Raw genomic sequence first — 13,206 nt, 5'->3', positions numbered from 1 at the left:
GGAATAAACTGAGAACAGCAATACCCCACCACATTGGAATCTGGGAGTTTTGCCACTCTTTTGTGTAGATATTGTCTCCCTCATTATAATGTAATGCCCTCTTTGAGGGCAGGAGCTGTTTCACTTTTGGCTGTGTACCCCTGGTGCTTAACACAGAGCCTGGTAAGAGCTTAATGACTGCTGGTGGCTTGGCTGATTGTTACTCTCTTCTCCCTCACCTCTATCATGCTGTTCTCTACTGGTTCTTCTTCATGCCTGATTTTTGCTTCTCAATATTCTTTTACTGGGTCACTATCCACCTTCAGTCTCCTCAGTGTGAATATCTCCAAGACTCTATCTTTGGGCCTTTTTAATATAACCACGACTTTGGCCACTATCTCTCCTCTGACCCTGATGGAGACAGCCCAGGCCCTTGAGTCTAAGACCTTGGGAATAGCAGTGTCCTCCTCACCTCCAAATCCCTTCTAGGCCAATCTCTCCAGTTCTCATTAAGAGGATAAATCACTGTGTAGAACCACTGATGGCCAGCTACCACCAACCGGTAGATAAGTACAAGGGACAAAAGGGTGGCAGCAATCTCTGGACCCTTGGTCCTAGTCTAGTGCTCACAGCTCTTATCTGGGGAAGCAAATCCTATGGAGAAGGGGCCGGCCATCATGACCAGTTGCTTGCCAATTACTAGCTAATTGTTATTCATAAGGCAGATGAGAAGCCTGCCTAAAGCAGTGGGGCATCCTGAGGGAGAGAGAAGAGGCAATATATGCCAGTCAAGGCAACCTACCATCCCCACCTTGACATCATCTCTCCTTTGACAACCCAGAACCCTGAACCTAAGAGCATTTGGAATAGCAAGACTTCCAGCCCAGTGTTGGCAAACTTCATCCTGGGATAAGTGATTGAAATAAATAAAATAAAATAAAATAAAATAAAAAATAAAATAAAATAAAATAAAATAAAATAAAATTTAAAAATAGACGTAAAGAAGTCTGAAAGCAAAAGCTGGTTCAGATGAGGCGATGAATAGGGATTTAGAAATGGGAGATGATGTCGTTCGGTAGGAAGAGCACAATATCTGGTACCAGGAGAGAATTAGCTTTGAATTCCACTTCTTGATCCTTTGTAGTTATGGCATAAATCAACTAATTTTCTTGAGCTTCAGCAACTTTGTCTGTAAAATGGGAATTATCCTATTTGCACTTAGGATTCTTATGTGGATGAAATCAGATGCTTCATAACAGGTGGTTTATTTTCAACCTCACTGTGCCACATAAATATCAGCTAGAATGTTGGCTAGAGGGGAAAGCAGGAAAGTCAGGTCCTACCTAAAGGCAGGCAAGCCTTCCTTTTGATCACATCAGCAATGTTAAAGTCTTTCTCTCTTTCTCCTGTTAGAATTACCATGTGACCCCACATTCTTTTTGGATATGCTCCTGCAATGTGATCTGCTCTATCATTTTCCAGAAATGTTTTGAATGCAAAGACCAGAAATTTCCATATTTAATGAAGCTTTTAGGAGAAAATTTAAAGATTGTAAGTTCCCCATGGATGCAGGTAAGGCCACTGTTGTCTCATTTTGGAGTTCAAAATTTTTTTTTCCCTTTATTTCTAAGAAAGTACTGCAAGGAGCTAGAGTTCATTATGTATTCCATTGGAAGGCACAACAGTGCCATGCTGGTTTGGGTTCATATTTTCTTCTTCATTGACAGTGACTAAAGACAGAGAACATCACCCCTATGTGTTCTGATTTGAGGGACAATACAAGGCCTCTTCTTCCAGTAGTTCACCCACTGATCACAGGGACTAAATGTCAAAATTCATGTTATTACAGAGAAACTGACTTTTCCCTTGAGCACCTAAGCTTGGATCAGGTTAGCAAATGTGTTAGCTGTCCCAGTGGAAGATTTCAGGCAGAACTCTTAGAAGACCTCATAATGAGAAAGGATGAGAACTTTTCTGTCAGAAGTAAGGATTCAGCGTGAAGGCCAAGGTAGTCTCAGTCAACCAAGAAGCAGAATACTAAAGTTTTTTAGGAGGTTTGTATAGGAAATGGTGAGAAAAGTTACTATTTTGCAAAGGGCATTTTTTCCCACCCTTACTGAGCCCTCTTCTCAACATGATCCAAGTGCTGGAGTAGAGAAGTATTGTCTTTCTCCAATAAAGTATGATATAAAATTCTTCTTCTTAGGTCTACAATTCTTTTCCATCTCTAATACATTATCTCCCTGGATCTCATCATAAAGCAATTAAAAATTTCTATTTACTACATGAATTTGTTTTGGAAGAAGTGAAGGAGCACTGAAGGACAATGGACCCCAGCAATCCTTGGGACTTCATTGACTGTTTCCTGATGAAAATGGAGCAGGTAGAGTGTGAGCAGTAGGTCTTAATCTCAGTTCTTGTAGGTGAAATGGCTTGTGTATTAGACGCTGACACTCATATTCAGAAACATAGAGCAGTAAGTAATCATATATTAATCACAGTGTGATCAGGGCACTAAATGGGGCAGACAAAAGAATCAGATGATAGGGTCCTAATCATAATGGAATTTCTAACCCAACAGAAAGAAGGAAGCACATGTAAGGACAAGAGAATAATTATCAGGAATTTGTAAGGAAAACCAAAATAGTTTATAAATTGAGGATTTAAGTGATGAAGGTATTTGGAATTAGCAAGAAATGTAACATTTGGGTAGCCTTATCCTAAGGCTTCCTTCTGGAAGGGTTAGGTTTTGATCTGGGTCTTGAAGAAGGCAGTGAGCACTGGGCAGGACATATCAGGATTCTCCAAAGACAGTGGGTATAGGGAACTTTAATCTGAGCAGCCTGATTGGAATGGACGGGCTGCTGTGGTAGTTACTTGGGGGGAGGATGGTGGGTTTTACAGTCAAGATGATGGAGTTAGAGGCTGCTCACTTTTCAGGCCATGTACAAACAACAAAGAGCAAAATCAAAGGGAAGAAAAATTGTTGCAAAGTTACATAAAGAAAAAAAATCAACCAATTTGGAAACAAAACTAGAACAAAGGAATATTCTGATGTAATTCTTATGGAATAAATGAAGCCCTGGAAGTACCAGAAATATGCAAGAAGGTAAAAGATATGTTGGTGGACATTATGAAATGGATCAATGACCCACTTAAAGGAGTGAAGTATAATTTGAGGTCACCACTTATGGTTTTCTTACCAGACCAACCAGACAACACATTAATTCAAATTGAAACACATTTAATTCAGCAATATAGCAACATAAACGACAAGGAAAATTCTATTTTCCTCAGAGTATGCCTGTAGGATATATTCTCCCACAGATTCCTACCCATTTGGAGGATGAGGGAATGTTGGAGAGGGCAAATATGTAGACCACAGCAAGAGATTTTTAGAACAATTACGTGGTCTCTTTTAATGCTCTCTATTTCATCTATGAGAATATGAATAATGCCATATGCTTTTTCCCCCCTGATGACCCACAATGGCAGTAGACCTTAGCTGGCTTGAACTTGAATTATGTCCTCTAGTGCTTGCCCACTTTCCCCATGTTTTTACTTTTCTCATCTTTAGTCCGCTAGGTATTTCTTATATATTCAATTTCTGACCTCAGTGGTGACTTTCCCTCAATACCAATATCTCATGGTCAAGGACAAACCATTTAGAGTCTCAATTTCCTCATCAGTAAAATGACAGTAGTAATACACTACCTATATCACAGTATTTTGATGAAAATGAAATGGGAAAATATACATGGATCTCTTTTGTATAAATTGTTATATACATGTATATATATGATATATATATATATATATATATATATATATATATATATATATATAAAATATATATATACACACATATACATGTAAGTTGATAATTTTTCATTCCTCATTTGTTAAACCAATAACTCTTTCTTATCTCACTAAACTCACATACACTAACAGGATTTATTTAGCATAGTAAATCAGGAGAAAAATATAATGTTATATTTATTTATACAGTGCTCATTTATTTGTTCTTTAGCCAGTTCAGTTGTCTCAGACTCTTCATGATGCTATTTGAGGTTTTCTTGGCTAAGATACTGGAGTGTTTTTCCATTTCCTTCTCCAGGTCATTTTACAGATGAGGAAACTGAGGCAAACAGGGTTAAGTGACTGGTCCAGGCTCACAGAGCAAGTAAGTGTCTGAGGCCAGATTTGAGTGCAGGAAAATGAGTCTTCCTCACTCTAGGTCCAGCACTCACTCCACTGTACTACCTAGCTGCTTGTATATATCCACAGATATTCTTGATATATGCTATATAGAATGACACAGTATAGTTGTGTCAAACATGGATAGAAATGGATCCTGGTAGGCCTCATATTAATTTAGAAAATCCAGAAATTAACATTATCTATATTGTTTTATATCTTTATTTTGTTAAACATTTCCCAGTTACATCTGGTTTGTTCCACATACAGTTTTGTTGCTTGCCTGTGGCCTTAGGGCTGAGAGATTGACCCCCACCCTGTGATGTAGTATATAAAGAAGTGCCCTCAGAGCCAGGCAAAATGGAGTTCAAGTCCCATCTCTGACACAAATTGTCTATATGATGCTGGATAAATCACTTAGCCTTATAGTGACCTAAGACTAGGTAACTCTTGAGGCTTTAAGGGTTTTTTTTTTTTTATAGAAAGTACAGATTTGCCTTGGTAGAGAGAATTTTTTACCTGGAAATTCTCTGTGCAAATGAAATTGCAGATCTAGTCTCTGTCTCTGTCTCTCTGCTATATGTAATATCCACAGTGGTCATACCGCCTTGATAATTGCCATCTTCTTGTTCCACTTTAAATTGTGTTGGTCAAACTTAATTTATATATAAGATCATAGATTTAGAACTGAAAGACATTTTGGAGGTCATTGAATCCAACCTCCTCATTTTTTTAGATGATGAACATGAAACATAAAAAGATTAAATCACTTGCCAAGGTCAAATCAGAGCTGTGGGATTAGGAGGTGGCAGCAGCTAGGTGTCACAGTGGATAGAGCATGGGCCTGGAAGTCAGTAGGGCTCGAGTTCAAATCCCATCTGATACATTTACTGACTGTGGGAACCTGGGCAAGTCACTTAACCTTGATTTCTGCCTTTCCTCCAAAAAAAAATCACAACTTGGATTCTAACCAAGGTCTTCTGACTTCAGATTCATCATGCTTTCTGTTGTGCCCTGTTGCCTCACTTACTTTTCAACTAATCACACTGAATTATTCCTAGGAAAAGCAACAACTACAATCTGAATTTACCTTGGTCTGTATTGCAACTGACCTACTTACTGCTGGAACAGAGACAACAAGCACCACCTTGAGATATGGACTCCTGATTCTCCTGAAATACCCTGAGATAGCAGGTGGAATTAGAGGCTGATAATACACATAATTTAGTCAGCATGAGAGGGGTTGTATACTCTCTCCCACTGAGTCAAAGAATCTTAGAGTAAGATGGAACCTCAGGCTAACCTCATTCCTGAGAAGAGGTCACAGAACTTTAGAATTTGAAGGGGTTTCGGTAGTCATACTGTCCATCCCCAATCTGAAAAAGAATTCCATCTGCAGGATCCTCTCCTTGTCGACATCCAATCTTAGCTTGAAGACTTTCAGTGAGGGGAAATCACTCAATAGAATGCTGTGGCATTCCATTCTAATCTTACAGTCTTAATTTGAGGAGATTTTTTTTCTTGCATTAAGCCTACATTTGCAATTTTGTAACTTTAACCTATTGCTCTTGGTTTTGTCCTCTGGAATAAAATAGGATAAAATTGCTCTCTCTTTCTAGTAACAGGCCATAAAACACTTGAAATCTGCTATTATGTCTCCTGTTCTATTATGTCCTCTGTTCTCTTGTCTAAATATCCCCATTTCCTTCAACCTATCCTCACATGGCATGGACTTGTTATTCTTACCATCCTGGTTGGCCTGCCTTCAGTAGCCTCCAGCTCTTCAATGTCCTCCTAAAATATGACTCCTAGAAGGAATACAATCCTTATTTGTGAGCTGAGGAGCTGCCTTTGAACCTTCAATAATTACCCTTTGTATATGGGCAGTCAATCCATTTTAAATCCACCTAATTGTATGACAGGGTAACCTGCTATTTCCATCATTTTCAGAGGAAGAACATGAACATCTTTATCAAAAGTTTTGCGAAAGTCTAAGGAAACACCATCTGAAGCATTCTCCTGATCTACCAGTTCATCAACACCCACAAAAAAGAGAAATAATCATAATCATAAATAATCATACTTCCTTATCTAGAGTCATTTCCTTATTCCTTTCTTATCTAGATTAATGATCTCTTTAGAAATACACTCCTGGGTCTGAGTGAAAATTGAAGTGTACTTTCACTTTATTTTTCTTGCTCAGGTGTCTAGGTGCTTTCTTATTTTCTCCTTACTTCTCTGTGGTATTCAGTCTCTATTAGCTATATTTATTTATCCTATCCATTTCATTTAAAAGTTCATTCCATTGGACAGAACAAAAAAAAGAAGGAAAAGAAAAATTGAGAATTTCTGTATCTTTTCTTGTCCCTTGTCATCCTCATCCTTTAACTCTCTGAGTTGTGGGGTCATCTTTTCTTTAATCCTCCCCTTTTCCACAATATAGTTTTTAAAAATCTCTTCTTGTTGCCCTTTGTTTGCCTTACCAGCTTCTGTTCATTCTGGGCTTTACCACTTCTGTCATTCTTATGGACCTGTGACATACTTCTTTTACTCATCCTTGTCTTTGAAAAATCCAAGTTGAATTTTCAACAATAATAATAATAATAAATAGCTATTGTTTATAAAGTACTTTGAAGTTTGCTTTACATAGATTATCTCATTTAATTTTTATAACTCTGTAGGAGTAGATGACATTATTATCTCCATTTTACAGGTGAAGAAACTAAATCTTAGAGACACCACCTGGCTTTCCTGGGATTATGCAGCTAGTAAGTGTCCAAGTCAGGATTTCTACTAAGGTCTTCCTGACTTCAGATCTTGTAACCTCTCCATTACACCACCACCTTATCCACATTGGTATCTTTAGAGAATGTTCTTTTTCCTTCCATCATCAGAATTGTATTTCTATGTGCTTTCAGTAACTAACTCTTGTCGTTCTTGGTGATAATAATAATAGTCGGCATTAAGGTTTGTGAAGCATTTTACAAGTATTGTTTGTCTTTATCTTCATAACAACCCTGAAATGTAGGCAGTGTTATTACTCTTATTTTACACATGAGGAAACTGAGTCTGAGACAAGGTAAATGATTTGGCCAGTGTCATATATCTAGGGAGTATTTGATGTCGATCAGGTCTTTCTGACTCCAAGGCCTGTACTCTATCCATTGGGCCACTTAATTGCCTCTATTATAAACTTTAAGATGGACTGGTCACTTTCCACAAAATTCCCATCATTATAACCCATAGGTGTGTACAGAAAGTGTGCCAATGTGATAGCATACTTGCAAAATGTTGTGCCACAGGGTTTCTGCAGATCTATATTCACATCTATTTTATCCAAGTTCCTCTCAGATGTGAGAACTGGATCAATGAAAGAATTGCCCCTTTTCAGTTCTGCTACATTTGCTTGATAAAATGATCATTAAGAAAATTCAGGGAATTATGAACTGCTCTGTTTTTGACAGAAGGGATGCTCAAGATCCTAGTGAATAATTGGAGTCTTCCATCACTGCTACATCATGTCTCACCACCAGGCTTTATAATCTGTCTCCTGTATTCCTTGTCTATTTCTTCTTTCTGTACAAGTAGTCTGTGGAATACACTCATGGCAATGTCACTCTTGGTGTTGCCTCCAATTCTCTGTATCTAGATGCTTTTCATCACTCTTTTTTCTGCTTCCTAAATAGCCTCACATAAGTATATCTTCTTAATATATACTACTCCACCCTCTTTTTCCTATTCTAATTTTTTTTAATAAGATACACTCTTTCCAGAGCTTCATTCTGGTAAAGGGTTTCATCCTACCAACTCCTAGTTATAACTTTGAGGTAAAATTTGCTTCCTTGTGTTAAAATCTCTAGTCCAACTTGTTTTTGTTTTTGTTTTTTTTAGCCACATGATAAGCATTGAAAAACCCTTTTGACTGTATTTGCCAGAAATCAAAAGAATAATCTTTCTAGCCTTTGTTAGATGTATCATTCCATTCCTGCATAGGAGTCCATCATTTCTATATTTTTATTAAGATGTGGTACAGAAATCAAAATCCCATTGTGAAACACCCTTTTACAAGATGTCCACTTCTGAAATCTGCCTTTCCTTTCTGAATCTTTTGCTTCCAATTACAGCCATAATGAACACACACCACCTGTAGTCATTACTCCTAAGGTCTTCAGGTTTTTGTTGTTGTCTTAAATGTCATAACCTTTGGAAATTCTTCCCAGTTCCTTGTGGGAGTGTTATTTTTGTCCATGCAAATCACCAGAGGTGGGTAATAATCATCCCCTTTTTCAAATCATGGGTGGTTCTTCGATATATGTTTGATATGTGCTCTGAGAATGTCTGATCTATTTATTTTTGTCATTGTCAGCAAATAACTGCTTCAGTATCCTTCCACAGGGAGTCACCAACCAGTACTCTTCTCTTCTTCCTGGATATCTTACCAGATAATACCTGTGAACTTTACCATTCTTTAGACTACAAGCGCATGCTTCTTCCCCAGAACATCTAATTTCTTCATCTTCAAGAAGAGCTACCAATCTCTTGCCTTATTCTTCTATGTGACATATTTTTATTCTTCAAAATCTTGACACAAGTCTGAATTCATTTCTACCTCTCCAGATCATTTGGCATCTGCTTCAACTTATCCACAATTGGTGCGCTTATTGTCCCCCCATGCGGCTCTTCCTTCCTTTGATGGATCTAATGGTCAAAAGTTATTTTATTAACTTTTATCAACCTGAGATCTGCCTCTTTGTGTCTTTTACTGATCAGTACTGCTTCTGTCCCATAAGATGTCAAAATTCAGTTTCATTTTTCATAGAGTTTCTAATTTACTATCAGTATAGGCATTTAAAAAATATTGGCTCTTTCCATACTTAAAAATGATGAGTTTTGACTACATGATAGTTCTAAGTTTTCTTTCAGCTCTAACGTTCTTTGGTTCTTACTTTCTTTTTCTTCTTTTGTATCGGCTCATTTCAAGGAACCACCATAATACCAAAGTTATCTTCTGCTTTGTATGATGATGAAGAGTTTCCCAATCTGTACGAGTTTGACCCAGGTCACTTCTTGGATGAAAGTGGCAACTTCAAGAAGAGCCACTATTTCATGCCTTTTTCAGCAGGTAAGACATTCATCTAAATAAGTGCATCAAAGATGGATTGACAATTCAGAGGACCTGTGTTTCAGTACAGCTTTGCTACTTCTTACCTATGTGACATTGGTCAAATTATTTCATTTCTCTGGGCTTCAGTTGCTTTATATGTGAAAAGATTGTGTTGGACTAGGTGACCATTATGGTCCTTCCAAGTTAAAAAACCAGAGAGTAGGGTGGAGGCATAGTACATCATTCTTCTAATCTCCTTGGGCCATGGTTCATCAACTAAACTAAATCAATTGGGTTTCAGGTTTCTTGTCTGAGCTTATTCCAAAAAAGAGGAAAGAACTGAGATAATGACCACTCTTTTCTGCATCCAGACCCACAACCAAAGTCCCTTTGATATTAAAAACTATCCTCCCTGGCACCCTCAACCAGGATCTACTTCTCAAATAAAGTCTTCTAGGCTTTTACATTAACATGGTACAATCTTGTATCTTATCAAGCCAAGAAAGGGGATTGGGTTATCTTAAAGGCCCATTACTCAGGTACCATTACGGCTAAGGCAACCAAAGGTCTTATCTTAGAGTTTGCCATTTTGTAGAAATGTGAGTGCTGACTAGGTGACATAAGTATGGAACCTCTTTTCCCAGTTACATAGATATTAATGGGGATCTATTGGGTACAGAATTATAGCTGATACTCTGTCTTGTCCTTTTATCTTCAATTTTTAGGATAACCTATTGGTTATCTGATAATAGTAGTGATAGCCAAGTCTAGGTCTGGCAGACATGAATTTTGGCAATATCCCTGACATTGTGGTCTCCAATGCCATGGTCAATTTGTTCTAATAGTTGGGCTATAGCTAGGAGAGAATGGTGGGTTTTTTTGGTAAGTGGTTGGTCATGAAGTTTCAGGGTATACTCCAGAGGGGTTTTCTGTTCAAAATGGTGACAAGAGGTTCCCAAAGGGAACTTTGATCATTCTTCTGTCACCTTGAACCATTGTAGTTACTCTGGGTAGCCATACACTTAGTTTTTGAGATTATAAATGAGTGATTATTTTCTCCCTAAGACAATGACTACTTTCCTCTAAATATAAGTTGCAGGGTTTGCTCGGGCTTAGGGGGATTGATTTTAGAGAGAGGATACTGGATCAGTCCTCCTACTCTATTCAAGAGGAACTGGCTCTTCAAAGGAGTCAAGGACCAGAGAGGAAAGGAATGCATGAAGTTTCTCACCTAAAGCCACTGAGTGTTAGTGGCCTCTCTCTAAGTCTAAAGAAGTGGTCTAGATGATTTAGAAGTCTACAAATATCAAATCCTTATGTTTGTCTCTTTCAGGAAAATGGATATGTGCTCGGGAAAGCATGGCTCAGATGGAATTATTTCTGTTTTTTGCTACCATCTTACAGAATTTTACCTTGAAATCTCCCATTGACCCCAAAGATATTGACACCTACCCAGTTGTCAATGGATTGATCCAACTACCCCCTCCTAGGAGCTTTGCTTTCTATCTTCCTAAAACATGTGAAGGATCACCTTTGGTTTCAACTTCTCTAGAGTCTCTTCATATGCAATGAACAAGCTGTATTCATTTCATGGCAATCAAACCCCTCTATGATTTCAGCCCAACATACCCTTCTAGCTTAATCTAATACACCCTTTGACTTTTGCAAAAAATCATGATTTAATTTTCACCAACATTCCCCAGAAATTCCATATTCCTGGAATATTTCTTCTGTTCTCTTCAACTCTAAGAAATTAAAATCCTATCCACCTTTCACATTGCAAGTTAGATGCCATATCCCTGTGACCTATTTAGTACTTATAGTTTGCATTACACAATTATTATAACTACCACCACCACTACTACTACTACTACTAGTATCACAACTACTACATATTTCACCTGCCTACTATAATTGCATTAAAAAAATACAGGACACATTTGAATAGTTCAGTTTGACTGAAGCATAGAGCACTTAGAGGATATTAATATAAGATAAGCCTGGAAAGGAAGAGAAGACTTGCATCTTTGTTTACTCAGTAAAAAAAAGTAAGCTCTACATTGACCTGATCTATGCAAAAGGGAGGTTAGTTTGACAGAATGTGAGGAATGTATTTTATGGGGAGGGATGGCTTTCACAGCAATACATAGTCAAGGAGGCCAGGTTGTTTCAGGATCTGGAAAAAAGAATCATTTGACACACACATTACAAAGATTGATTTAATGAAGGCAGTAGACAGGATCCTACAGGTACTCAATTCCAATTAATTATACATCTGCCTGAGAATTTTCAACTGGGGTATATAGAATTGTTCAGCTGGCAAATTCAATTTCTTCTGAGCCAAGGGCCAGGCTCCAGGTTGCCTACCCACTCTTTGTTGCCCATCCCTCTTGTAGACTTCTAAAAGAAAAAGTGTCTCTAACTGCAATGTCAACTAGTCCATATCACTAGTTGTAGTGGTAATATCCCCAGGTGTTTATCCCCCAGTGATAAAAGTATTTTTGAAAGGCTTATCATTACATGTACACTAATCTAGCTTGTTATTAACAATAGTATCCTCATCTTTAATACAGAACAGTATCAGGGCAGCTTGGTGGCACAATGGATAGAGCACCAGCCCTGAAGTCGGGGGGACTTGAGTTCAAAATCAGCCTCAGACCAAACACTTGACACTTACTAGCTGTGTGATTCTGGGCAAGTCACTTCACCCCAATTGCCTAAAAATAAAAATACAGAAAGGTATCTGTTAACATATCAAGTAAAGAACACAACCAGTGGTCTCTCCTTTGTATACAGATGAAAACAGTAACAATTACTCTTCCAATTGTTTTCTGGAGTTAAGTCTTTTATTCATAGAAACCTTGTATAGTGACATTCTGACACTTTTAAACCTACTATAGAGCAAGATGCCAAAATTCCTCACTCTACAAAATGCTGCTGAGAAGGGATTCTTTCATTTACCATCATGACATACTTCCAAAATACACACAAATAGTCCAGTTTTCTTTTTGTCCAAGAGTGTGGGGACTTAAGATTGGCTATATGCATAAATATTTGCAACTACTTAAAAGATACAAAAAGCAAGCAATCAATAAAATTACTGTCTGCTGTCTCTGAAAAATGGTAAGAGTTCTTCTAACTTCAGCCATATTGCCAATCTTAGTTTACTCTTATCTTATTTGAGGAAAGGATGAAGATTTGAAGGGATAACCAATCTCCTAGCTTCTCCAAGAACCTACTATATTAAGAAAAGCTTAATAAATAATTTTTCATTCATTCATTCCTTTGTTCATTCCTCATTCATTAAGGTATTCAAAATCAAAGACCCACCCTCTTTTCCTTTTGGGAAATTCCAGGTTTCATTTCTGTAGTGTTTATGGTCAGAAACACTGCAAAAAGAAAAAAAAAAGCAACTTTTAAGGGACCTTAGGATCAATATTCTTCAACTTGCACTATTTCATTATCATTTAGCATTAGAAAACTTCCTCTAGTCTCAGCAACATTTGAAAAACATGAGCCACCACATAATGATGGTATGAAATTAATAGCTCTTATTGCCCCAAGATTAAATGAGTATGTCACCCTAGAAAACAATTGAGTAGATGAAATAGAAAACTTAGGGTCAGGAATAAATCAATCAGCCAAACAAATATTAATTAAGCACTTCACAGAATCACAGAATTTGAATTCAATGCCTGTCTTGTCTAACCTACACTATAATACACCAAACAATTGGTCATCCAGATTCTTATATCCAAGCACTGTGCTAGGTGCTACTGGTAAAAAATCAAAATGTAAACAATGCCTATCCTCAAGGGTCTTATATTCTATTGGGGAGACAACCTGCCCATCCAGAAGTTCAGTGTATATTTTATGAGTACAGGACAACATGAACTTATATAAATACAAGATGCCAAAGTGGTGCA

The 13,206-nt window shown here is 37.5% G+C and overlaps 1 protein-coding gene and 1 pseudogene across 2 annotated transcripts in view; both read left to right on the top strand.

The window, feature by feature from the left end:
• Positions 1-13,206, top strand: part of LOC110203745 (cytochrome P450 2C19-like) — a 118,999-nt pseudogene that overhangs the window by 49,584 nt on the left and 56,209 nt on the right. The window lies entirely within an intron of this gene.
• Positions 2,037-11,291, top strand: LOC144456277 (cytochrome P450 2C25-like). Its single transcript, XM_078150985.1, has 4 exons — positions 2,037-2,362; positions 6,890-6,944; positions 9,158-9,298; positions 10,614-11,291. The coding sequence occupies exons 1-4, from the start codon at positions 2,306-2,308 to the stop codon at positions 10,850-10,852; spliced, it is 492 nt and encodes a 163-aa protein (XP_078007111.1). The 5' UTR covers positions 2,037-2,305; the 3' UTR covers positions 10,853-11,291.

This window comes from Phascolarctos cinereus, unplaced genomic scaffold (assembly GCF_003287225.1).
Source record: "Phascolarctos cinereus isolate Bilbo 61053 unplaced genomic scaffold, phaCin_HiC Scaffold_3;HRSCAF=262, whole genome shotgun sequence".
NCBI lineage: Eukaryota > Metazoa > Chordata > Mammalia > Diprotodontia > Phascolarctidae > Phascolarctos > Phascolarctos cinereus.
The sequence above is the reverse complement of the archived record's forward strand: the minus strand, read 5'-3'. Positions and strand labels throughout refer to the sequence as shown.

Bases quoted from the DNA above. Each gene is read 5' to 3' on its own strand.
- LOC144456277 (XM_078150985.1), top strand. From the start codon at position 2,306: ATGGACCCCAGCAATCCTTGGGACTTCATTGACTGTTTCCTGATGAAA. The intron at 2,363-6,889 runs GTAGAGTGTGAG...TCCATTTTACAG, and splicing joins TCCTGATGAAAATGGAGCAG to GTGAAGAAACTAAATCTTAG. The intron at 6,945-9,157 runs GTAAGTGTCCAA...GCTCATTTCAAG, and splicing joins TTCCTGGGATTATGCAGCTA to GAACCACCATAATACCAAAG.